General features: G+C 41.2%; 3 protein-coding genes across 4 annotated transcripts; 1 reads left to right on the forward strand and 2 right to left on the reverse strand.

The window, feature by feature from the left end:
- Positions 1-235: 235 nt before the first annotated feature.
- LOC132275470 (uncharacterized) lies at positions 236-18598 on the reverse strand. Of its 2 annotated transcripts, XM_059776974.1 has the most exons (8): positions 18398-18596; positions 17487-17593; positions 16591-16634; positions 16425-16510; positions 16090-16198; positions 15845-15858; positions 2126-2227; positions 236-757 (listed from the first exon to the last, which is right to left on the reverse strand). In XM_059776974.1, the coding sequence occupies exons 1-8, from the start codon at positions 18452-18454 to the stop codon at positions 644-646; spliced, it is 633 nt and encodes a 210-aa protein (XP_059632957.1). In that variant the 5' UTR covers positions 18455-18596; the 3' UTR covers positions 236-643. The 2 variants fall into 2 exon arrangements, with proteins under 2 accessions (XP_059632957.1, XP_059632958.1); XM_059776975.1 differs by lacking the exon at positions 2126-2227 and having other exon boundaries at positions 18398-18598.
- LOC132275467 (uncharacterized) lies at positions 10980-15835 on the reverse strand. Its single transcript, XM_059776971.1, has 2 exons — positions 12117-15835; positions 10980-12014 (listed from the first exon to the last, which is right to left on the reverse strand). The coding sequence occupies exons 1-2, from the start codon at positions 13449-13451 to the stop codon at positions 11199-11201; spliced, it is 2151 nt and encodes a 716-aa protein (XP_059632954.1). The 5' UTR covers positions 13452-15835; the 3' UTR covers positions 10980-11198.
- A 150-nt stretch (positions 18599-18748) lies between the features above and the next one.
- On the forward strand, positions 18749-24854 carry LOC132275469 (uncharacterized). Its single transcript, XM_059776973.1, has 8 exons — positions 18749-18887; positions 19097-19209; positions 20142-20215; positions 20326-20420; positions 21834-21942; positions 23280-23293; positions 24111-24212; positions 24318-24854. Exons 1-8 carry the CDS (start codon positions 18831-18833, stop codon positions 24474-24476), a joined length of 723 nt encoding a protein of 240 aa, XP_059632956.1. The 5' UTR covers positions 18749-18830; the 3' UTR covers positions 24477-24854.
- The last annotated feature ends 18 nt before the right edge of the window (positions 24855-24872 follow it).

The following is a 24872-nucleotide window of genomic DNA, read 5'->3' on the forward strand; positions in this document are numbered from 1 at the left end:
TAGCCCAAACACCCTCCTAGCATATACTTTTTCAGCACATTACATGAATCATTCTTGCAAAGTATATATATATATTTGTCAATGGTACAATATAATATACCGCAGTATAATTGCTTCCATATTTGGTCTTTTATTCCAAGTAAGAAATTGAAACTCCCAGCCCAGCAAGCAGATGAAGAAGTAGAGATCGAATGGATCAGTCGAATAAAAACATGAAAGTGTGTGAATGTATGTGTAGACCAACTCCACTCTAAATTATATTAAATTAAATTAAATTGTGGCGTTACAACAGTCTACAACATACCATTTAAGACCAAATCATGTCATGTGTATCCCAATTCTACTTTTTGAGCACATTAATTAAATCATTCTTTGTGCCTCTTTTGCCGGGGTACTGCCACTATATGCTAACAAGTCTTCTTCTATTCAACTCCCTGCCTCAACCCTTCGTCGCCCTGTGAATCTTTATACTGCAAGAGCTTCCCAAAACCACAATATGGATGTCAAAACCAAATCTTTGCACACATCATAACTGGTCTATTAAGGAATTCACCATTTCTTGGGGCAAAAAATTAAAAAAACTAAGCTAGAAACTACAGAATTTAATGGATGATCAAAGTCCACATTGTTTTCTTCAGTTTAATTATTGACGTCGAACAACTGCATCAAAGCTGAATTCATTGCCAGGTTCAAACATGGCTTCAAGATCTTCAAAGCTCTGCCCAACTCTCAAGTCTTTACCCACTGTTATACCTTCCTGTAATATTTCGGCCAAAAAAACACAAAATCAAGATGAGAATTTAGACTCCATATGTTGCAACAAAGAAGGAGAAACTGGAAAGAGGGATGCTTATAAGCCAAATTTCTGCTAATTATAAGTCAGCAACCCCAAAAATAAAAGGAAAAAAAATAAATAAGAGAAAAGAAAAGCCACTTCCATTTTTCTGGAGGACAATTGGGTAAAAGTAGACTAATTCATCTCATGCTGTTAATCACATGTCAGTGTGAGACTATGACATAAACATTTTGCAAATGTGGTTTTCCTTTAACACCCAACGGAAACAAAGTAAGACAGAAAATTTATGGCGCACACATATCTGGAGTTAGATGGCGCTTTTAATTACAAGAGCATGTGGACTGTAGTAAAAAAATCAAATATTCAATGATGCTATCTGTTAGAAACTACTACATTCCATAGTCACCAGAACCCCATCAGGAGCTAATACTACTCACTCAAATGAATGTAGATCCTAATTGATCAGCTGATAGTAACCCACTAATACCTAATATTAAAAAATGCAGTTCTACAATGCAAGATTTAAAGATCCATACTGTCGAAATATGGGAATTCCCTACAGGAAAATTGCAAAATCATCCAAGTTTATAAAGTGGTTGGAAATCAAATGAAATGTGAACCCAAATGTTTCTCTTAAGTTAAAATCCTGTCACTCACAAACGAATGATTTTATAGTATGAAGAAGTTAATTTCTTATGACTTAACAAAGTGCTAAAATGAAAAAGATAAAGATTAATAATATGCAAGATAAAGATCATACTATGTCAACAACTTCTGGAGCCGAACATACAACAAAAACAACAACCAAGCCTTTTTCCCAACTACTTGGGGTCGGCTTTTCTGCAGCCAAACATACGCGCAAGTAAACTATTATCCAAATATGCAACATGATATTAGATTTAATCGCCCGTTTATAAACCATTTTATGATCTGAACATCCGGTATGATGATTGTTCCTTAACATTCAATTCATGATTCCTATTTTGACATGCCAAAGTTAGATATTCTTCTAAACTAAAAAAACATTCTAAAATTTTAAAATGTAATCGAATACTTGAATTAGGAAACAATCTCATTTGACAAGATTTGGAAACAATCAAATAAAAAATAAATGTTAAATTTGAACTACTTTTTAAATTTAAAACCCTGGCTGATGTTAATAGCCATAAAATGTATGAAATCCAAACCATTCAAAACAAATCACTTATTATTTCCAACTGACAATATGGCATAATGATGTTAACACACAAAATAAACAGAAGCATTTTCCGAAATTAACCTTATTATGGGGCTGGGCTGAAATGAGGAAGAGATAAGTACTAACATTACCTTTTCTACATATTCAGCTACAGTAGAGTTGATTACTTTCTTGATCACTTGTTTGTAAACTTTGGAAGGTCCAAGAACTTCCAAAAGAACGTCTCTGGGTATCTGCCAGCACAATCCATAAAGCAAAATTGTTCCAACCACTTTCAAAGCATTTTGTCTATTTATTTATTTTGTGTAAATAGTTAACCTCTCTCTCTCACTCTGTGTGTGTGCGCATGCGTGCAGCTTAACCATGATAACATTAGTTCTAAACCAAACCAGTATAACGGAAGAAAATGTTGGTAGATATATATATTTTTCCCTTGATTTTAGGGATTTGATTAATTTCAAACTATTGTAAATTAGGACAAGATTGCAGGACATATTGGTTGCAGTAAAATAGGATAGATTGATTGCTTTAAATTAGGAACAGATTTGTAGGAAGATTTTTTATTCTTTTCCTTGTATAGCTTTCCCTCTTTCCTATATATACTTCTACAAGATGTTAATATATAGAGGAGAATATTTTACAGAGAGACAATTTCTACATGGTATCAGAGCAATAGTGTGAGAAAGAGAGAAAAGTTTCACGGGTCTGAGCGATTACCGCTGACCTATTCTCCTTGTCCTCCTATTCGTGTTCTCTTGGTGTGCAATTGTCTTTTGGACAACACCCTAAAGCCTTGATTATAAACACCATAGAGGTCGAAACATGTATGTCGTTACCTCTATATCTTCTGATTCTAGTACAGCACCGCCCATTCCTTCGATTGTGACAAATCAACTTGATAACATGAATGTGCAGATGACTTCTTACAAACTTAATGGGACAAATTATTCTGTATGGTCCCAGTTTGTGAAGTAGTACATCACAGGAAAGGGAAAGTTGGAGTACTTGACAGGAGTGAAGAAATAGCCGGCAGATACTGAACCTTCCTTCTCTACTTCGTTGGAGGAGAATGCCATGTTGATGTCATGGCTTCTTAACTCAATGGCTCCTGATATTAGCACCAGTTTTCTTCAACTTCCCACAACTCATGCTATTTGAGAAGCTGTGGCTCAAACCTATTTTGATGGTAGTTCTGATTCTCATATTTATGAACTGAGGCGCAGGGCAAATGAGACTCGACAGCAGGGGAAGACATTGGCTAGCTATTTTTCTGCTTTGCAGGCCATTTGGCAGGAGCTGGATTTTCTCCATCCGTGTGATATGGAGTGTGTTGGGGATACAACAAAGCTAAAGAAGAGAATTGAGAATGAAAGGACCTACGATTTCCTAGCCGGCCTCGACCCAAGGTTTGATCAAATCAGAGTACAGGTTTCAAGGCATGATAATTCCCAATCTTCACGGTGCATATGCCTATGTTCGACGTGAGGAGTTCCGGCAGGCCACCATGCGTACGGGTGTCCACAGGAGAGTTCAGCCTTGGCTACTGTGCAAACTCCAACTGCAATGGTTACCTCTCGCTCGAGGAAACCTGAGAACAAAGAGTCTTTGTTCTGTACACACTGTAATAAGGCTGGACATACTCGAGAGACTTGTTTTAAGCTGAAAGGTTATCCAGACTAGTTCTGTAAGAAAGGTGGAAACAAGGGGAACAACTCAAATTCTAGAGCACATCATACAACCTTTGATGCGCAATCTGATGCACAATCTTCTTTTGCAGCCCAGCGACAATATTCTCAAGTCCAGGTAGATAAAATGATGAAAGAGTATGCTCAGAAGCTATCCTCAAAAGAGGCTTCCTGTAACTCGGCCAATACAGGTAACTTTGGATTAGCCTTGAACACTGCTGGTCGTATTGAGTCGTCTTGGATTATTGATTCAGGTACTACTGACACATGAATCTAGATTTTTTTCTTCTTATAGCTGTCATCCTAGTACAAAAAGTGTTAAAACAGCAAATGGATCTACTTCTATTGTGTCCGGGAAAGGTTCCATTCCAATGACTTCCATGTCTCTTTCTAGTGTCTTACATGTTCCATGTTTATCTGATAACCTATTGTCCATTAGTCAGATTACTAAGTCTCTTAAATGTTCCGTAACATTCTTTGATACTCATTGTGTCTGAGGAGGCCCCGGATGACATGGGCCAGGTCCGACTCGCAAAACACAACATTCAGTCCGAACAGCTGGGTCAGCCCATAGAAAGACACTGTCATATGGGCCGAACGGGAGTAAGCCCATCAAGGGTGACCAGGGCTTACAGAGGAATAGGCCCAGATCCAGCAATCAGTAAATATCTTGTAAATATCTTGTAAATATCTATAAATAGGAGTTGGAATGAAGAGGAGAGGGGTCTTTTCGGGTTGAGGTGTAAGAATTCTAGAGAGAGAAAGAATAGAAGGAGTTTCTTGCATCTTCAATTGGCGCCGTCTGTGGGAATCGCATGGAAGTTTGGTTGATCAATGAGGAGTATCGAATGGATTCAAACCAATTCGGTTGATCGAGACTCGATCTTTGGGATTTGAATCCAGAGCTGAGCGATTGTGACCTGCTCTGGAGGAATTACAATTCTTCAAGCTTTGGAGTGACTTCAGATCTACGAGTTGTTTGATTGTGGCAGGATCTGACGGATTTAGAGTTCAGACAATTCAGATCTCGTAAACAGTGAGCATAATTCGGAGGATTAGAAGCCAGATCTAAAAAATTCCTACTCACGAAGCTCAGATCTACTCGCGAGCTTGAGATTAATGCCTTTACTCCGTTCGGGAATAATGATAGGTGAAAGCTCCAATCCGATGGAAGCTGTCCAGCAAACAAAGCTTGAAGAGTTGATGAACTTGATTGAAGCTCTCAGAAAAGAAAATGCAGAATTGAAAGCTGGACTGCAACATCGGCAAATACCTGCGGTCTCGCATCCACCTCCGGTCGGAGAAGGAGGTGTTCAATCCAATATCGCGCATCAAGGCGATCAGAACGAGAACAATCAGTCAGCTCACCACCGTGATGAAAGGATGATCGACAATTTGCCGCCAAATGTTCGTCGAGTTGAAGATCACGAAGGATCGACTCACGTTGATCCGCAGCGGGAAAGGTTTGACCGAGAGGAAGTGATGGAGGTTGATCGCCGTCGAGAGGAACGGTCGTTCGATCCGTCTTACCGGCCCTCCATGGTTACTGTCACTCATCACGGTTCGGAGGGCAGAACCGTAACTCACAGAGCTACCGCTGGACTCCAGAGGGAGAATGAAGCTCTTCGATCCGCAGCCCGGACGGTGGATTCACCATTCACCGACGAGATCTTGAATGCGCCGCATCCAAGGAAGTTTGCTATGCCAGTCTTTATTCTGTTTGACGGAACGACCGATCCGATCGATCATGTGTATCATATCCAGTTGAAAATGGCCCTGAATACGGAAAACGACTCTTTAATGTGCAAATGTTTCCCTACAAGCCTGGCCGGACCGGCGCTCAGCTGGTTCAAAAACTTGCCTAGGAGCTCCATTGGCAGTTTCAGGGACCTGTGCGATCGGTTCATAAGCCAGTACTATGGAAACAAACGCCCGCCGAAGGACATCTCGAGCCTGTTCACGATGCGGCAGCACAAGGATGAACGTCTCCAGGCCTTTCTTACCAGGTTTAATCTCACTAAGAGTATGGTGATCGAATGCCACCCTTCTACGGCAGTTCAAGCCTTCAAGTTAGCCATGACACGCGGAACTCCGTTTCACACCAGTCTGGTAGTGAATACGCCGGCTACCATGGATGAACTCAATGAGAGAGCCGATGGCTTTGTGCGCCTCGAAGAAGAGGAGGCAGCTAATGCTCGGACAACGTCGCTTGTGTCGACCGAGGAAAAGTCCAAGGCAAAGATCAGGCAGAAGCAGGCTCAGCCGCAACGTCAGACCACTTGGAAGGCCGAAAAAAGGTCCAGGGAGGAAGAGTTGATTACTCCGCTGAAGGTCACTCTGGCGAGGCTGTATCAGGAGAACAAGGACAAGTTTCATCCACCACTGCCAATTAGACAACCCCTCGAACAGAGGGATCAAACTAAACATTGTGCTTTTCATTCTGATTTCGGACATCAGACTAACGAATGCAGGAACCTGAGGAGGCAAGTGGAGATGTTGATAGCTAGAGGGGAGTTTGCGAGTTATGTTCAAGGCTCGGCGATGGAGCAGAATCGACCAGTGGAACAAATAAAAAGGAGTCATAAACAAAGCTCCCACAATTCGCAACCAGTTCGTATAATCAATGCTATCCATGGTCGACCCGAGCCTAGTGAAGAGTCAGATGAGCTGCTACGGGTGCGCCTGCGGCAGGCGCAGATGAAGAAAAGGGTCGGCAATGTGACCACTCTACACCAGCAGAGCCCGTCAATGCAGATAAAGTTCGACTGGACAGACCTGCAGCGTGTTCAACTGCCTCATGACGACCCGTTGGTAGTCAGTTTGACAGTGGCAGATTGCTTGGTGCGCAGAGTTCTGATCGATCCTGGGAGCAGTGCGAATGTTATGCCGAGGGACACATTTGACAGGCTCGACATTAAACCAGAAAGGCTCAAGCCCACCGGAAATCCCTTATTAGGGTTCGATGGGAAGAGGGTGGAACCCGTCGGGATGGTGGAAGTAGAAGTTCAAGCTGCAGAACGAGCTCTTATGGAAACTTTTGTGGTTGTGGAAATTCACCCCTCGTATAATCTCCTGATGGGAAGAGGATGGATTCACAGAGTCCGAGGTGTACCCTCAACTCTGCATCAGGTCATGAGGTGCCTCGGGCCCGATGGAGATAAAGTAATAGACATTCGGGGGGATCAGGTCGCAGCCAAAGAGTGTTATTCCGTCACACTAAAGCATGCTGGGAAAGGAAAGGCGTCCGTCCGTTCGACAAGCCCCAGATAGCAATTACAGGAACCTCCACTCGAGCAGAATAGGGTGGAGGAGTCAGCCGACTTGACCGAGGAGCCCCTTCTGGATGTGCAGATCGATCAGTCCAGGCCAGAACGAACTACCAGAGTAGGTATAAGACTGACCAGAGAAAAGCAGCAAGAGCTAGTGGATTTCTTGTCCCACAATGTCGACGTATTTGCATGGAGTCACCTAGACATGCCTGGAATTAGTCCTTCCGTATCCTGTCATTCCCTGAATGTCAATCCCAATTTCAAACCAGTGAAACAGAAGCAGCGAAGATTTGCTCCAGAACGTAATCAGATCATAGCGGAAGAAGTCGATAGGCTGCTTGATGCGGGATTTATCAGAGAGGTGCACTACCCTGAGTGGTTGTCCAACGTCGTTGTGGTGCAGAAGAAAAATGGGAAATGGCGAGTATGCATTGATTTCACCAATTTGAACAAAGCCTGTCCGAAGGACAGCTTCCCGTTGCCTAAGATTGATCAAATGGTGGATGCCACCACTGGGTATGAGCGTTTAACCTTTCTGGACGCATATTCAGGTTATAATCAGATTCCTATGGACCCCGCAGATGAAGAAAAAACTTCTTTTGTCACCGAGCGAGGAACATACTGCTACAAAGTTATGCCTTTTGGACTAAAGAATGCGGGAGCAACTTATCAACGACTTGTTAGCAAAGTTTTTAAGAATCAAATGGGTAAGACTGTCGAAGCCTATATTGATGATATGGTGGTAAAGAGTAGGAAAAAGGATGATCATCTGAAGCATCTGCAAGAGGTATTTGATGTACTAAAGCGATATGGGATGAGGCTCAATCCGACCAAGTGCTCGTTCGGTGTGAGTTCCGGGCAGTTTCTGGGACACGTGGTCAACCGCAGGGGCATCGAAGTTAGCCCCGCTCAAGCAGAGGCTTTGATTAAGAATGCCGAGCCAAAGACGATCAGAGAGGTGCAAGCCCTAACAGGACGAATAGCTGCATTAAGTCGATTTATTTCAAAATTGTCAGACCACTGCAAACCATTCTTTGACACGATTCGGAGCCATGGAAGGCAGGTCTGGGGGGATGAGCAACGACAGGCATTGACTCATTTGAAGCAATATATGCAGAATCCACCAGTCCTGTCAGCCCCAGAACCGGAAGAAAAGTTATTTCTATATCTTGGAGTATCTGGTGTCGCGACGAGTGCCGTTCTGATTCGTTGCAAGGAAGGGGTGCAATACCCGGTATTTTATGTAAGCAAAACATTGATGGAGGCAGAAAAAAGATACTCAAAGGCCGAACGGGTGGTACTTGCACTTGTAAATGCAAAAAGAAAGTTGAGGCATTATTTCGAATCCCACCCCATAGCTGTTCTAACAACTTTCCCAATCAGAACGCTCATGCACAAGCCAGAGCTCTCGGGCAGAATGACAAAGTGGGCCATAGAGTTGAGTTCATTTGACATAACGTACGAGCCGAGAACAGCTATTAAAGGGCAAGCGGTGGCCGATTTCCTACTAGAATGTGATGCCGAAGATACGGAAGAGGACCTTAGAAGCGGCTCTTGGAAACTTTTTGTGGATGGCTCCTCTAACCAGATGGGGGCTGGGATTGGGATCAAACTGCAAACCCCAGAGGGTACTTCCTTGAGCCAAGCACTCAGACTTGAGTTCCGAGCCACCAATAATGAAGCGGAATACGAGGCGTTGCTAAATGGATTAAAGTTGGCCAGAGAGCTACAGATCAAAAGTTTGACAGTGTATAGTGACTCGCAGCTGATTGTTCGGCAGGTAAATGGTGAGTACGCAACCAAGGATGACATGATGGGGGCATATCGTTCTGCCGTTCTGCGTAGAGCCAAGGACTTTGCAAAGATTGAATTCATACAGTTGCCGAGGGAACAGAATGCAGATGCAGACCATTTAGCATGCAGTGCTTCGAGTTGCGGTGAAACATTGGCGAGGGTGATTCCAGTAGGAATAGTGACCCAGCCGTCCATTTTCGAAGAACCGATGGACTCGGACCCTTGGCAAGTCAACGTCATACCGTATGAACCGAGTTGGATTGACCCAATCATTACCTATATTCGAGATGGCGTTTTGCCTATGCAAAGGGATGACGCTAGGAAACTCAAAAAGAATGCTGCCAAGTACGCCATCGTGCGGAACCAGCTGTACAGAAGGTCCTATTCTGGCCCGTACTTGAAATGTGTCACCCCCGCGGAGTCGCAGCAGGTATTGCGAGCTATTCATGAGGGTGTGTGTGGCAATCATTCTGGGGGAAGATCGTTAGCGCATAAAGCAATGACACAAGGGTATTTCTGGCCAAACATGTCAAGAGATGCGGAGGAGTTCTCTCGAAGGTGCGATAAGTGCCAACGATATGGACCAATGATCCACCAACCACCTGAGGAATTGCACGTAATGGCCTCGCCGTGGCCTTTCGCGCAATGGGGGATGGATGTGGTCGGTCCTCTGCCAACTGCAAGAGCTCAGAACAAGTATGTGTTACTGGCCACGGATTATTTCACTAAATGGGTGGAGGCAGAACCGTATCCTAGCGTGACTCAGACTCAGGTGAGACGATTTATCTGGAACAACATTATCTGCCGCTTCGGTGTTCCCAGAACAATAGTCATGGACAATGGCACAAACCTCGACAGCAGGCAAGTAAGAAAGCTGCTGGAGGAGTATGGAATCAACCAGAAGTTGGCTGCAGTAAGTCATCCTCAGGCCAACGGACAAGCAGAAATCACAAACAGAACCATTTTCGCCTGCATTAAGAAGAAGCTGGAAGATCATAAGGGGAAGTGGTTGGATGAACTCCCGAACGTTCTATGGGCTTACAGAACCACCCCAAGGCGGCCGACTGGGGAGAGCCCGTTCGCAATGGCGTATGGTACCGAAGCAGTTATACCGGTTGAGCATTTAGTCCCCACTATCAGAAGCTTAGCATGGAGTCGGGATCAGAACGACAAGATGTTAAGATTGAACCTCGACATGATAGACGAAAGGAGAGACGCAGCGGCTATAAGGCTAGCATCGTATCAGCAAGTGCTGGCGAATAGTCACAACAAGAGAGTAAAACACAGAGATTTTGCCCCTGGCGATCTGGTTCTGAAAAGAAAGGTGGGGATGGTCAAAAAAATGATGCCACCCTGGGAAGGCCCATACAGAATTGCGGAAGTCATTGGCAAGGGGGCATATACGTTGGAAACCATGGCGGGAAGGTTGGTCAGCAAGCCCTGGAACGCCACGTCTCAGAAGAGGTACTACCAATAGAAGCTAAGTTCTGGCTTTAATTGGATGTTATTTGTTGTCAATCAAATACGTATGAATGAGCAAGTTACTGGAATTTACAAAAAAAGAATTTTCTTTTCCAACGGTCTACTATAAAAATTTAAAGCCAAGTGGCAAGTGGCATTCTAGCCGAGCGCCAGGCACTTAAGCAAGATAAGTGGCAGCTGGCACTATAAGCCGAACGCCAGACACTTGCTAAAAATTTAAAGCCAAGTGGCAAGTGGCATTCTAGCCGAGCGCCAGGCACTTAAGCAAGATAAGTGGCAGCTGGCACTATAAGCCGAACGCCAGACACTTGCTAAAAATCTAAAGCCAAGTGGCAAGTGGCATTCTAGCCGAGCGCCAGGCACTTAAGCAAGATAAGTGGCAGCTGGCACTATAAGCCGAACGCCAGACACTTGCTAAAAATTTAAAGCCAAGTGGCAAGTGGCATTCTAGCCGAGCGCCAGGCACTTAAGCAAGATAAGTGGCAGCTGGCACTATAAGCCGAACGCCAGACACTTGCTAAAAATTTAAAGCCAAGTGGCAAGTGGCATTCTAGCCGAGCGCCAGGCACTTAAGCAAGATAAGTGGCAGCTGGCACTATAAGCCGAACGCCAGACACTTGCTAAAAATCTAAAGCCAAGTGGCAAGTGGCATTCTAGCCGAGCGCCAGGCACTTAAGCAAGATAAGTGGCAGCTGGCACTACAAGCCGAACGCCAGACACTTGCTAAAAATTTAAAGCCAAGTGGCAAGTGGCATTCTAGCCGAGCGCCAGGCACCTGCCGTACAAACACACGGCGAAGCTAATATAAAAAGAAAAAGAGAGAAAAGATATGTATGTACTGAAGATAAGTTGAATAGAGCACAACACATAGGGAAAAAGAGTTCTGTCATTTCATTAATATTGAACATTGAGTTTACAAAAGAGAGATGTCCATCATTACAAGAAGATATGAACTAGAAGAATTCGAAGGAGCCCTAGCTAGACGCCTCAGTACCAACAGCATCCTGGTCTTGCCGACTCGCCTCCTCGGCCCCATCAGCCGCCTCACCCTCATGAGGTGGGGAATCCAGGTGAATGACTGAATCGTTCGGCTGGGGTTCAGCGTCAACAGTGGCTATAGAAGGAGCCACGGTTGACGATTGGGGAGCGGTCAGTGGCAGAGCAGTAGGAGGAGCTGTGATGATCCTTGAGGATGCGATGTCCTGGCACTCATCAAATATACGTTCCGCTTCGGTGGGTTCTGGGTCGACATAGACCCCCAGAGGTTCGATCCCCAGATCCTTGTCTACCTCATCCGGAGTGGAGCTGGTCTGTCCCTCATCCGGAACCCGGTCGGCGAAACCTTCCCGGAATCCTTGAGCATACCGAAGAGCACCGACCCTGGAGAACCGAGCGTGAAGGGCCAGCATCCCACCACCCACTCTGCTGATCGCGTCGATCAGAGCGGTACGCTCGTCGAGAGCTCTTTTTTCAAAAGCCATCCGAGCAGACTGTTCATCAGCTAGAAGGCGCTGGAGTTCTGCCTTCTCTTCTCTAATTGATTCCCGCTCAGTCTGCCAGACGCTCTTCTCAAGCTGGAGGGCGTCCTTCTCATCCTGAAGGGAATCATTCTCCTTCTTCAGGACATCTCTCTCTTGCTCGGCTTTGTCAAGCCGAACCAGCACCTCGGTATTCTTCATGGCAAGGAGGTCGTTTTCTTTATTAGCCACCTCCAGGCTGTCAGAATACTTTCGGGCCCTGGCGTTCCCCATCTCCACCTGCTTCTGCATGGCCATCATCCCGAACAATGTCTGCATAGGTGCACATTAAAAACGGTTAAACCAATAGTCAGAACGGGCGAAGGCAGGACCAAGTAATATGAGAGAATTCATGAGTTAGAAAATAAAAGTCACCTCCATAGCAGATTGGGGAAAGCGACTGAACACGTCCTTCTGGGAAAGGCCCTTTGCCGCCTCAAGGTCCTTCGGAGTCCACATGCTCCTGTAGTAGGCCATAGCGGTCTGGCCATCCTTCAGCATGGTCTCGTTCGGTTTCACGAACGTCCCATCCGTTCGGGTGTACCGAGGGGCCCATGGCGGTAAGCTGGGGATAGAAGGGGGGCCTGAAGCAGAAGCAGAGCCACCAGCTGCGGGAGGCCCAGAGGGAGAAGGAGCTCTGATCGCTCGGTGCAAGAGAGTACCCGGCCCAGAGACCCGGGTCCTTCTAATGAGAGGCTCCTCCTCAGGATCGATTTCACTGTCAGGATGAGGCCTTTTGCCTCGTTCTTTGTCCCGACCGCCCCCCGCAGCAGCAGGAGCTATGGTAGCTGGGGAGGGCGCGTTCTGGTTGGCAGCAGGGGCGCTGGCAACAGGGTTAGTAGCCACTGCGCTCGGGACAGTGTCAGATATGGTGGCTGAAGAAGAAGCTGACGCTGGAGAGGAGGTCGCCCCAGCAGCAGGAGTGGCTGGGGGAGTATTTTTCCTCCTGCCAAAAGAGGGAATCTGAAGTCTGCTCATGTTGTAGCCGAGTGATGAGAGCGCAAAGAGGTTGTCTGAAGTGAGGAGATCTGAGCAGGAAGGAATATCGTTCAGAACGTATCTCTTCAAGTAGTTACTCCTATCCCTGCAAACACTATAGCTCAAGTCATCACAAGGTATTCCCAAGGAGCGGCATAAGTAAGTGCAAAAACGAGGAACGCATGTTTCACAGGGGCAGTCATGTTTATGGGATTTGAATTTTTTATAGGAGGAGACAGAGCAGACACCAAAGGCGCTCGGGATTGGGTAATCCTCTGCAGCCGGCGAAGACCAAGCCCCACTAATGCCCACTATGCTATCCCTCCAACCCTTTTCAGATTTTATTGTGTCAGTGCATATGGACATCTTCTCGAACGGGTAGAGGTGGTAGAAGGGCTCGTTAGTACGGATCTTACTGACCTTATAGCACAGAAGGAGGTCTATGAGGTCGAGGTCCAGATTTCTGTCACGCATCAATAAGAGCATAACAGATATGATCCTAAAGAAGTTGGGGTTGACCTGCAGAGGGGATATCCCCAATCTATTGAAGACATAACTAAAGAAAGGGTGCAGAGGGAACCTAACAACATTCAATTGAAGGTTCGTGAATAAGACTTCGCCGGGCAGGAGGCCGGCGCCGGTCGTAATATTAACGTCTTGGGGGCAAACCCTAACTTCGATGTTGTCAGGAAGTCTAAGTCTCATACGAAGAACATCCAGATCTACAACCATGGTGGAAGTGCTAGAAGAATCTAAAAGAGGGAAAATGGAAGCCTGCCGAAAGTAAAAAGAACGAAACTAACCTCGGAGGACTGCAAGATCGCTGGAAGAATGACTCTCGAAGGATTTCACCGGAAAAAGCTTAGCACTGTTCTAGAAAGAGAGAGACTTGGCTGATGATGGAGACGGTAAAGGGAAGTGAAGAGGAATTCTAGAGCATTATAAAGGCGAGGGGGCCCGAGGGCCGAAGCGTCGGGAAGGCGAGAAATCCCTCGAGCCCCGGAACATTGATTCTGGATCTGACCGTCCGCTCCCCCACGTGGTTATCTCGAGCCGTCAGCGTCATGATGAGACGCCATCAATAATTACCCCTTATTAAATAAGGGGCAATTATGGGGGCAGTTGAGGAGGCCCCGGATGACATGGGCCAGGTCCGACTCGCAAAACACAACATTCAGTCCGAACAGCTGGGTCAGCCCATAGAAAAACACTGCCATATGGGCCGAACGGGAGTAAGCCCATCAAGGGTGACCAGGGCTTACAGAGGAATAGGCCCAGATCCAGCAATCAGTAAATATCTTGTAAATATCTTGTAAATATCTATAAATAGGAGTTGGAATGAAGAGGAGAGGGATCTTTTCGGGTTGAGGTGTAAGAATTCTAGAGAGAGAAAGAATAGAAGGAGTTTCTTGCATCTTCAGTGTCTTTCAGGATCTTCGTACGGGAGCGAAAATTGGTCTTTGTAGAGAAAGAGGTGGTCTATGCTACTTGGATATGAACTGGGCTTCAAATGGAAAATCAAATCAAATAGTTGGCAGGTCAACATCAGAAGAGCAGATTTGGTTATGGCACAAAAGATTAGGACACCCCTCATTTAGCTATTTGCATAAGTTGTTTCTATCTTTATTCTCCAGAATTGATGTTTCTAATTTTCATTGTGATAGTTGTGTGTTAGCCAAACAGCATAGCACTTCTTTTCCTTCAAGTTTTAATAAAAATTATGTGTCTTTCTCAATTGTTCGCAGTGATTTGTGGGGGCCATCCCGTGTTCCTAATCATTTAGGTTCTAAATGGTTTGTTTCCTTTATTGATGACTGCACTCGTGTTTCATGGATCTATTTGTTGAAAGAAAAAGTTATGTTTTTTCCACCTTCCAATCCTTTCACCAAATGGTTTTGACCCAGTTTAACATGAAAGTACAGGTTATACGATCAGATAATGGAAGGGAGAATTTTAAGATAGGGCTTAGTGTCAATTTTCAGGCTCATGGCATCATTCATCAAATTTCGTGTGTTGATACACCCTAGCAGAATGGAGTAGCAGAGCATAAGAATTGCCATCTCTTAGAGGTTGCTAGGTCATTACTCTTTGCTATGAACGTTCCTAAAACTTTCTGGGGAGATGATGTCCTTGCTGCAGCATATCTCATTAATAGAATGCCTTCAAAAGTCCTTCAGTTTCAAACTCCTCTTCAGATATTATCCAAAACACATATTATTCCAACTCTTCTTCACATTCCACCCAAAGTGTGTGGTTGTGTTTGTTATACTCATATCCACAAACAACATTGGAGTAGGCTGGATCAGAGAGCACTCAAGTGCATTTTATATGATGTGGCTAGATCCAGTGCTGAAGCAGAATTCAGAGCCATGGCTCATGGTATATGCGAGATGTTGTGGCTGAAGGCTTTGTTAAAGGAAGTTTTAGGGATCAAATTAAGCTTTTATGTGATAACAAAACTTCCATTAGCATTGCTCACAATCCAGTTCAGCATGACCGTACTAAACAAGTTGAAGTGGATAGACACTTTTATCAAGGAGAAGTTGATAGGTGGATTAATTTGCACTCCATTTGTGAAGACAGAACATCAGCTTGTAGATTTTTTGACAAAGGGAGTGTCAAGTATGACTTTCAATTTGGCACTTGACAAGCTGGACATTCGAGACATCTATGCTCCCGCTTGAGGGGGAGTGAAATAGGATAGAATGACTGCTTTAAATTAGGAACAGATTTGTAGGAAGATTTTTTATTCTTTTCCTTGTATAGCTTTCCTCTTTCCTATATATACTTGTACAAGATGTTAATATATAGAGGAGAATATTTTACAAAGAGAAAATTTCTACAGAAAATAAATAAATGGAAACCAAAAGCTATGTTTCAAAATGAATTGGTCGTATTCCAAGGTTTTTTCAGAAATTAATTATGTTCCAAGATTGACTCCCCAATTTTCCTGATCTGTGCTATGCATCATGCAGATGGTCCTGGTCAAGTTCAATAACCAACCATGTCTGCAATGTGTGCCCAAGAGTGATGATTGAGTTATACTTGTAAAACTGTTTCCTGACATTTCTACACTAAGTGAATATATTGGGTACAACAGTGGAAAAAAGGATCAAAAAACTTACATTGGGCGTTTTTCCTGGTAGCTCCAAGTTGTTGGTCAGATATAAAAGATGCCCAATAAAACATTAAGAACCATGTTAAGCAATATGCAAGAGGAGGAAAAGGATACAGTGTAATTAAATAACCATATGAAGAAAAATAAGAAATACTTGGTTCAAGAAAATAAAATTTTGACTTTGACGATTTCTTGAAGATGAAAATCATTAGTTTCAGAAAATCCAAAATATCATGTCTTCTAAAAGATTACCTCCTTTTACTCTTCGAAAGCCTGGAATTGGCTGAGCATCAGCAACCATTTTAGAGAACACATTATCAAAAATTGCTCGAGTTTTGGCACCAGAAACCACTACGGTTATCTGTACAAAAGTCATGGTGTCAGTTGGTGGTCACAATTCAGAACCATGTTGAACATTTACTATCTAATCTATCAGAGGACATCTTGTTATATAAAGGTAATCCTAATCAAAAGTCGATCCCCATATCATCATTAGTTTCAACTTCCATGTTGATGTATATTGTTCTTTGATACGTTCTCGGTCAACATGTAACTTTTATTTTTTGTAAATAAATTTTCTTTCATACCTTCAGCTCATCAGCCTTGGTAGTACTAGTAGAAACCGAGAAGTCTTCAAATTGAGTAAAGGAAGAAACTGCAATATCTTCCAAACCTAATAACCATATAAAATGGAATCAGTAGGTAGAAAGTTAAGAGCAGCAGTTGGACGAGAATAAGAATTTGTTTCTCTACCTGATGATACAGCGCGAACAGCATGAAAATATTTATGACTAGCCCTGTAGAATAAAAAGGTAGTTCTAAAATCATAAGGAAATGTACTCACTTCACAATCACTTATCATACAAGCCATGAAATGGATTGAATTATAGTCAGAGAATGGCTGGGGAATTAAACAGTTTGGAAAGTTTAAGCACTCAGTCAATCAAGCCATCCATCAATTTAACCACCTAAATGAAAACTCAAACAATCAGAATACAGTGATAGGCATATCTATGCATAATCAACAGTAAGTTTCACTCAGTTACTTCTTATTATATGGGTGTTTACCATGTTTTGTTGTCCTGTATAAATGATATCAAGGTTTACCTTTTGATCAAACTTAAATAAATAACTTTACATTGTTTAGGTCTAATTATGCTCCCCAACACCTCTTTTATCCTAGTAAATGCATTTTAGAGTATCACCAAATGACCCGAGTCCTATTTTTTCAGCAACAACAGTGATGTCTCCATATTCAAGTTCAACTGCCAATTTGTATGTTCGATTGCTATGTAGGCTTTCTTCAGATCACCAATAAACATAGATAACTTAAAATGAAAATTCAGAAAAATAACTGGTAAACCACATTCCCTTGTCTTTTATAAAGACCCTCATGAATTCTGTATGCAACACAAAAATTTAAAAGAGAACAGCCAATATGGACGCTGCATTATAGAAAAGAAGAAAACAAACTAAATGTTTTATTTTCCAGGTTATGTTGGGTGTTGCATTTAAGAAGACATCCGAAGATATTTGTTCTCCCGAGCTGATTAGCACTGTTGTACCTAATCTGAAGTCACAAGCATATTTTCGGAAGAAAGATTTGGACTTTATAAATAAACAGAAGCTCAAGAGACTAAACCCATTACATTTGACGAAAATCTTTGGCAGTGCCTCTCATCTGAAGGGAAAAGCACGCTCTTTTGGAAGAAAAAGTAGGAATGAGGACACCTACAGTTTGCCTCTTTGTTAATATCTGCAAAGAAAAAAAGGGGGGAAATCGTAATTCATACATCATACTTGAGCAAGTGTTATAAAACAAGGCCTATGGGAAAACTTTAGAAGCACTCATTTCATGAACAATATCCAATAAAATAATACTAAGATAGTCTCTATAGTCCAATGCAGAAGCCACTACTAGTACTACTTGACCTCCTCTATCATTCAAAAGCATAATGAGCTTCTAATTTTCAGAACTGTTCCAACATCAGTTTGTGCGGAACTTGCAAACATACAGAGATTGTTCAAGAAGCATTTATTCGTAATCGATCATAATTAATTAAAAAAAAAAGAGGAGGAGAGAGGGACTCAAGCTGAAGAAAGTCGGATAGTTGTTGAAATTCTCAGATACAAAAATTAAATAAAAAGAAGGAATGGGAAAGGCGTTAAACGAGGACTGAAACCAGAATGAATGAACAATTTGTAACAACAAAATAAAATCATGTAGAAGGAATTTAATAAAATAATAATAAAATTTTGATTGCATATACTAGATAGAGCTAACATTTAGATTATTGTATGAGATAAATAGAGTTAACAAGAACCAAAAAAAAAAAAAAAAAAAAGAGGAAAACGGAGGATTGGATGGATGTGAGAATTCCTTAGTGAGAATTGATGACAGAAGACAATGGTAATTTGACAAAGAAAGCAGAATTTATGAGATAGGGGTATTAGTTAAGTTTTGTAATTAGTTGCAAACAGGTAGGTAGAATTAGATGGAAAACGAAGGAAAGAGAGAGAGAAAGAGAAAGAGAAAGAGGTGGGTATTGCTGCTACGTACCTTCTTGGGGCATAAACCCAAATGGACGAACATTGTCTTAACGGCTACTACTTCCATATCCGCTTCGGTTGGAATTTCTTCTTCTATCAGAGTAGCAATTAGCAACTCTCTCTCTCTCTCTCTCCCTCAATAATATACACACGCACTTTCTTTTCTTTCGTTTTTTTTCTTTTTTTCTGAAAGGTACAAGTTAACACCCTTTCTTTTACAAAATACAGGTTCACTTATGCCATGGGTTGGGTTGAACGTGGCGTGATTTGGACAAACAAGCCCACTAATACAATATTCCTAAAGTTACAATAATGCCCATAACCCTTTGATGTAATTACGAAGGGATTACAAGTTCCTTTCATCCATCCTATCATTCCTTGTAGCTAAGTTTGCGACTGAGAGAGATCGAAAGCAGAGCCAGAGCCAGAGCCAAAGCCAAAGCATGTCGATGATGACAATAGTAAAAAATCCTTCACTATTATTAATTCAAGGTCCCAACGTAAGAAACTAAACGCTTCCATTCTCACTACTCATTCATTCCTTTTTTGTATATAATATATGTGCTTAATTGGTTGCTTCACTTAAAATTGAGATGGAGTAATATGGTAGTGTATTGTATGCTCCAATTATATATATACACACACATATATATGCTTTAATTTGACCTGCTGATTCCTTGTTTGATGATGGTCTAATTAATTTCTACAGCATTTTACTGCTAGAAGAAGCATCCAGAATCATAACAAGCATGTTCATGTTCATGCTCATGTTCTAACCAGCCCACCAAAGAAATATCTATATGGCATTGGCAGCAGCACCTGGTAATTAATTAATACACTTCTTTTTACTACCTACTATTTGTAAACTTTGCTTTCATGTTACATTCTACCTGTTCTTGCTAGCTTATTGCCTCGTCATTTTCTCTATTGGATCTTTAACCAGCTAGCTCAACATGAGTATGCTTATCAGCCTTATCCCTATGCTCATTACTTCACTGACACACGAGATTCAATAATAAATATATATTATCTAGGAATTAAATGAGGTGTGTATTATCATGATGCAAGGGTAACAAGCACTCGCTTGCTCACTTATATACAAGGGCGGATCCGGGAATTGTTAATGGGGTCGGCTAATATTTTTTTGGGTGAGTTAATGCTAGTAATTTTTTCTTTTTTTTGGGGCTGGGCTGGGCTAAAATTCCCTCACATTTACTTCACTGTAGAACTAACTCAAATGATACACATCTTGGACTTCCTCTTTTTTCTTCACCAGTTTCACTACACTGCAGATGTTTTACCTCAGTAACCAACATTCTGTGATGATACTTAAAAAACTCACCTGCCTGCCTAAAAGATGTCACACAGATTAATATATAATCAGAAATGTTGCAACTTCTAAAAAAGCTGCCTGCTGGTTGCGTGGTGGTGTGGCACGCATTTTACTCTAGAACAATACTTGATTCATGTTCTTATGACTGACTACACAGCTAACATACTGAATTATTTCTATAATATTCCTTACATATATATATATAAGTTAATTGTTTGACTGCTTGCTTTAATCATGACTTATACTCAGTTTTTTACATGATTAAGTTGTCTGTATAATTTTCTGCCTGTCAATACCACATCAAATTTTTCGCTTCAAGCCTTGCATTCTCTTTATGGAAGTAGGGAACTTCTCTTTTCATCAGATTCATACTTCATACAGTGCACATGTAAGGGCATTATGGTATGTGATTAATTTTCAGGTTATCAAGCCCCTGTAACACCCCTGGGAGAGGTGTCAGATGCTTGTCCAACAGAATATCTGCAGTTGGTTCAGGTGATCCTAACTTCCAGTAACAAATAATAAGTATGTCCAGTTTGTCTCGTGCTTTCTGCCTTTTTTTCATGTTGTCAGCTATCAAGTGATTTTTTCATACGGTTTTGTAGGTTTAGAGGCTTCAATTACAGATCCAAAGGACAATGCAATAACCGTGAAAGATGCCAAGATTGTAGTGGAGTCTCAGGATGATGACAAGATACAGGTGAGATTCCAAGCTAAGCTTGACTTGTACTTTGTATTTCTTTTCATCAAAAGAAGTATTGGATGATCACGGGTTTATTTTCTGCCAGCCTAAGCTATAATCTCTGGAACACGGAAACCTGTTGTTGTATGATGGCCACAGCCAAATTTTAGACAAAGAGACTCAGCCACTCGTGCAATTTTGTAAATTAAATATTATGCATGTTATCTTTCTATGTGTGTAATATATTAATAATTATATAATAAGTTCTGAAACAAAATCTCGCACACCGCCTTTTCTGCTGCTCATTCTTGAATAAAGTTTACATGGTCACTTTTGTAGTTGTCCTAACAATTGCTGAAATAATGAATGGGGGTATCATGGGACGAGTGTCCAACATACCATCATCAATCTGCATATCGTAGTGTAGCAGATCTAGTATCTCCTCTTCTTACTTGTCTACCCTTTAATGCCTCATATACTTCTTGCCTTTTTTCTCCCTTTGAGCATTTTTAAGCCATTTCTTTTCCTTCTTACATTTTGGGAATAGATACTTGATGTTTTAATAAGATATCAAAACCTAATAAGTGATATTATCTGCAATACAAGGTGATATGTTTTCTTTGAGCTAAGGCAATCAGCTAAGATTTTGTCACATCTACTGTAGTATTGAAGTAATTTTAATAGCAATTTGACTCTTTTTACTACAGTACTACCAGCTCCTATGAAGATATGTCAGTCCAGAAATCATTTATCACTTTTTTTATCTATTTGCTTAACATTATTTTACTATGTTTTTTGATAAATATTGTGTTAAATTATATCATAGATTCATAACCCCAATCTTGAAGCAGATACGCTCTCCTTGGCTTAGCAGAGTCTCTTGGCTTGTTGACTACTCCGACTGTATCAAGTTTCTGTAGTGTTATATGTGTGTTAATGACAATGGCTAAAAACAATATGACTATGTCCATGCACATCTAGGTGTGTTGAGATTTTGAACATGAGTTTATGCCATATCCAATCAGACACTTTTAACAATTTGGCTGAACTAGAGGTTTAGAAAATGATGAAGTAACTAGCAAGCCCTGGAGACTAATTATGTTTGTTTTACCCAAGATAATACTTTTCCTAGTGGGGAGTCCATAGGGTTACGTTAAACTTGGTACTATGAAATGGTATACTTTCAGTTTATTCATTGGATATGGTTTTATTACAGTCTCTATCCTAAGTAACTAACAAGCCCTGGAGACTGTTTATGTTTGTTTTTCCCAAGATAATTCTTTTCCTATTGAGGAGTCTATAGGGTTGAACTTGGAACTGTGAAATGGCAAACTTTCAGTTGATCGGTGGGTGTGCTCTTGTTACTGGCTCTGTCCTAACATTTTCTATGAGTTGTTATTTTGAGACGTTCTCGTAATGTTTTACTGTCAGATAAGAGTGGACGTGACTGGGAAGGAGACACAAAAAGTATTTGATAAGGTTTTAGCAAATTTGGCTCGCACCGCACCACCAATTCCAGGGTTCCGCAGAGAAAAAGGAGGTAATAGATTTATGTTGGTCAAGTTCTTAGCTTGCTTTCTTTATTTACTTTTCGTGGAAATAATGTGGATACTATATGTTGTTTTTATGTATGTCAAAAGTAGACAACTTTCTTTCAACTTGGTGGATGTGATAACTTATCAATGTCATATAAAATCCATCCACAGTTTCTTTTTTGTCAATGGTAATAGTTGAACCATAGATCATCCCACCCCTTTAGATCCATTTATAACCATGGGATGATTAAAATTTATATGTTAATCATTATTCTCTCAAGTACTATTACTTTCTTAATTAAAATGTACCTACTTTTTTGGTTCATATTTTAGAAGTATTTATTTTGGTTCAAAGACTTGAGAACTAAAAATTAGAAAATGCATTTTAAGCTCCTTAGAGCAGCCAATTTGTGGTGAGAACACGGACTCGAATCTTGAGAGCAACCAGGTCTTCCAAGCGCCCTTGATTAACCAAGGGCTGTGTAGCCTAGTGGTACCTCCTTGCCTTCCAAAGTAGAAAGTTGAGGGTTCAAGTCTCCATAGGAGCAAAAGTGGGTGTGCGAGTGTGTTTCTTGCCTAGAAAAAAAAAAAAACGCCTTGGACTAATTGGCCATTTTTATTTTCTGCTCTTAAGCAGAATAAGTATTGTTGGATTGCTATGTTAAATGGTCCATATAAAATTCAAGTGGCAATATAAAAGGACTTTTACTTCAATATGATGTTCATTATCAACTTGCATATAGTGTTTGTAGCCTTCTCATATTCTTTTAGGATATAGGTACTTTAAAATTTTCTAAGAACATTACAGGTTTCCGCAGAGAAATAGGAGGAAATAAATTTGACCCAGTGGATAAAGTGGTTTTTCTCAGCAAAAACTAGGCAAACTGAACTTTCTAAACAATGGATGATTTCGTTTACATCCTCTGGTCAAAATAGGAAGGATAACCATAGTGAAAGTTTCCCCATATACTAAAAATTCTCAGTTTTAAAATTTTCTCTAGTCTACATCATCAATTTCTGACTCTGCTTCGTGTATGATCCAAGAGGATGTGGATGAATTTTTATTATACTACTAATTGCTCCAAATGCTTAAGCTGTTAAGAGAATGGGCCCAACAACGTATATCAAGCTCAAAAAGCCCTCTCTCACGTGCAACTCTGTCCTGCACGTGGCAGGGGGCAAACAAACCAATCCAAGATCATAATAAATGCATGCAAACTTGCACACCAGAACTAAAATTTTGATACCATGTTAGTTAGACTACCAATTGCTCCAACAGCTTTTCTGATTGATCTCACCATGCGTCTTCTTATGTTTTGCATGTGCATGATGGCTTCTCCAGGAAAAACATCAAAGGTAAGTGCTTCAGGTCTCGTCTTATTGGTTACGTTTCGTCTTATTGGTTACGTTTCCGTCACTAGTAGATGTCTGCCTTTTGATATCACTTTTTTCTTGTCAATATAAATGCCGCCGATCGTTTGTATACCTTTCATATCTTCTTTGCCATCTAAAAACTTGTATCCTCCTGGGTCAAATGCTGGCTAGGAAGATCTCAACCATGGTTTCACTTGATAGTATAATTAGCTTTTAGACATTGTGTAGAAATCAAATGGCCACTTGTGTTTACGTAGTAACATTTTGAAACCACAACTTGGTTGTCAATGTGGAAAACTACAATGCCTTCATTTAACAGAACAAAAGAAATGTGTTTGTTTCTCGAAATCCCGAGTTCAAGTATATATCAATCCAGCTTACCTAAGTGCTATCATATTTTAAAAGGTAACCACAAAGAAAGTCAAGGAGTTTGTTTTTTAACTTTTGAGTAGAGTAATTATGTGAGATAAAAATGGAACCACTCAAAACTGTAGAAATTGTGAACTCAGAAATGAAGTACAAGATAATACTTGTTTCAATTTTTACTCTGAAATAGTGGATTGTGTTTGAACATATCAAAGAGTTGACATGGATGTGATGCTTATCCCTTGCCTCTATATTTGTCATGTCACCGACCTCTTGATTAATTTACTAATAGCTCTGTGTTTGAATGACTTTAAATTCAGTGCTCTCTCACATTCTGTAGGAGAAACCAATTAAGTACCATTTTTTATTTTATTTTATTTTTTTTTCCAATGAAATTCCTCCTGTTGGATGATTGATTCGGAGACTTACGCAGGTCCCAAAGAGTTTCCTACTACAGGTTATTGGCGAAGAGCGTGTTACCAAGTTCGTTATACAAGAAATAGTTAGCTCAACCATGGCTGATTATGTAAAGAAGGCAAGTCGTTTTCACTACTCTTAATCGCCCATTCGATTAATATATATATATATCCGGTAGGTGACATTCCCTCAACTAACTTTTCAAGAATCATCCATCCACCAGGAAAATCTGAATGTAAAGGACAAGAAGATTAACACAACCCAGACGGCAGAAGAACTCAAATTATTGTTTGCTCCTGGAAATGAATTTGGATTTAATGCTATTTTAGAACTTGAAAAAATAGAAACCGAAACAACCAGTTCAAGCACCCCTGAGATTTGAAGTAACAATATTCTCATCTCGGATCATAGATTTTGCTCACCCATTGTATTCTCACTACTCATTCAAGGGAGGAATGTCTTTCAGTGATATTTTCATTGGAGAAGAGCCCGGGTTTATAAAATTATCCTGAAAGACCTCTTTCTTCTTTCTTACTTTTCATAATTATTTCCTAGCTTGAAATTTTTGCTTTCAAAGTTTAGATAGGAACAGAACAATTTCACCAAGGGCATGTCATTTGATTCTGTTCTGCATAATTCATTTATCTGTAAAATGTTCAAAGGGGTCCAGATTCTCTTTTTTATGCCAAGAAGGTGATATCCAAGGGGGGTGCTGTTTTTTGCACACCTGTTTCTCCTTGAATGTGGGTTTTTTGTTAAAGGGATACTGTTTTTTGCA

The sequence above is a fragment of the Cornus florida genome, unplaced genomic scaffold, assembly GCF_030987335.1.
Source record: "Cornus florida cultivar Cherokee Brave unplaced genomic scaffold, ASM3098733v1 CherokeeBrave_3.0.0_Hap2_Chr09, whole genome shotgun sequence".
Classification (NCBI taxonomy): Eukaryota; Viridiplantae; Streptophyta; class Magnoliopsida; order Cornales; family Cornaceae; genus Cornus; species Cornus florida.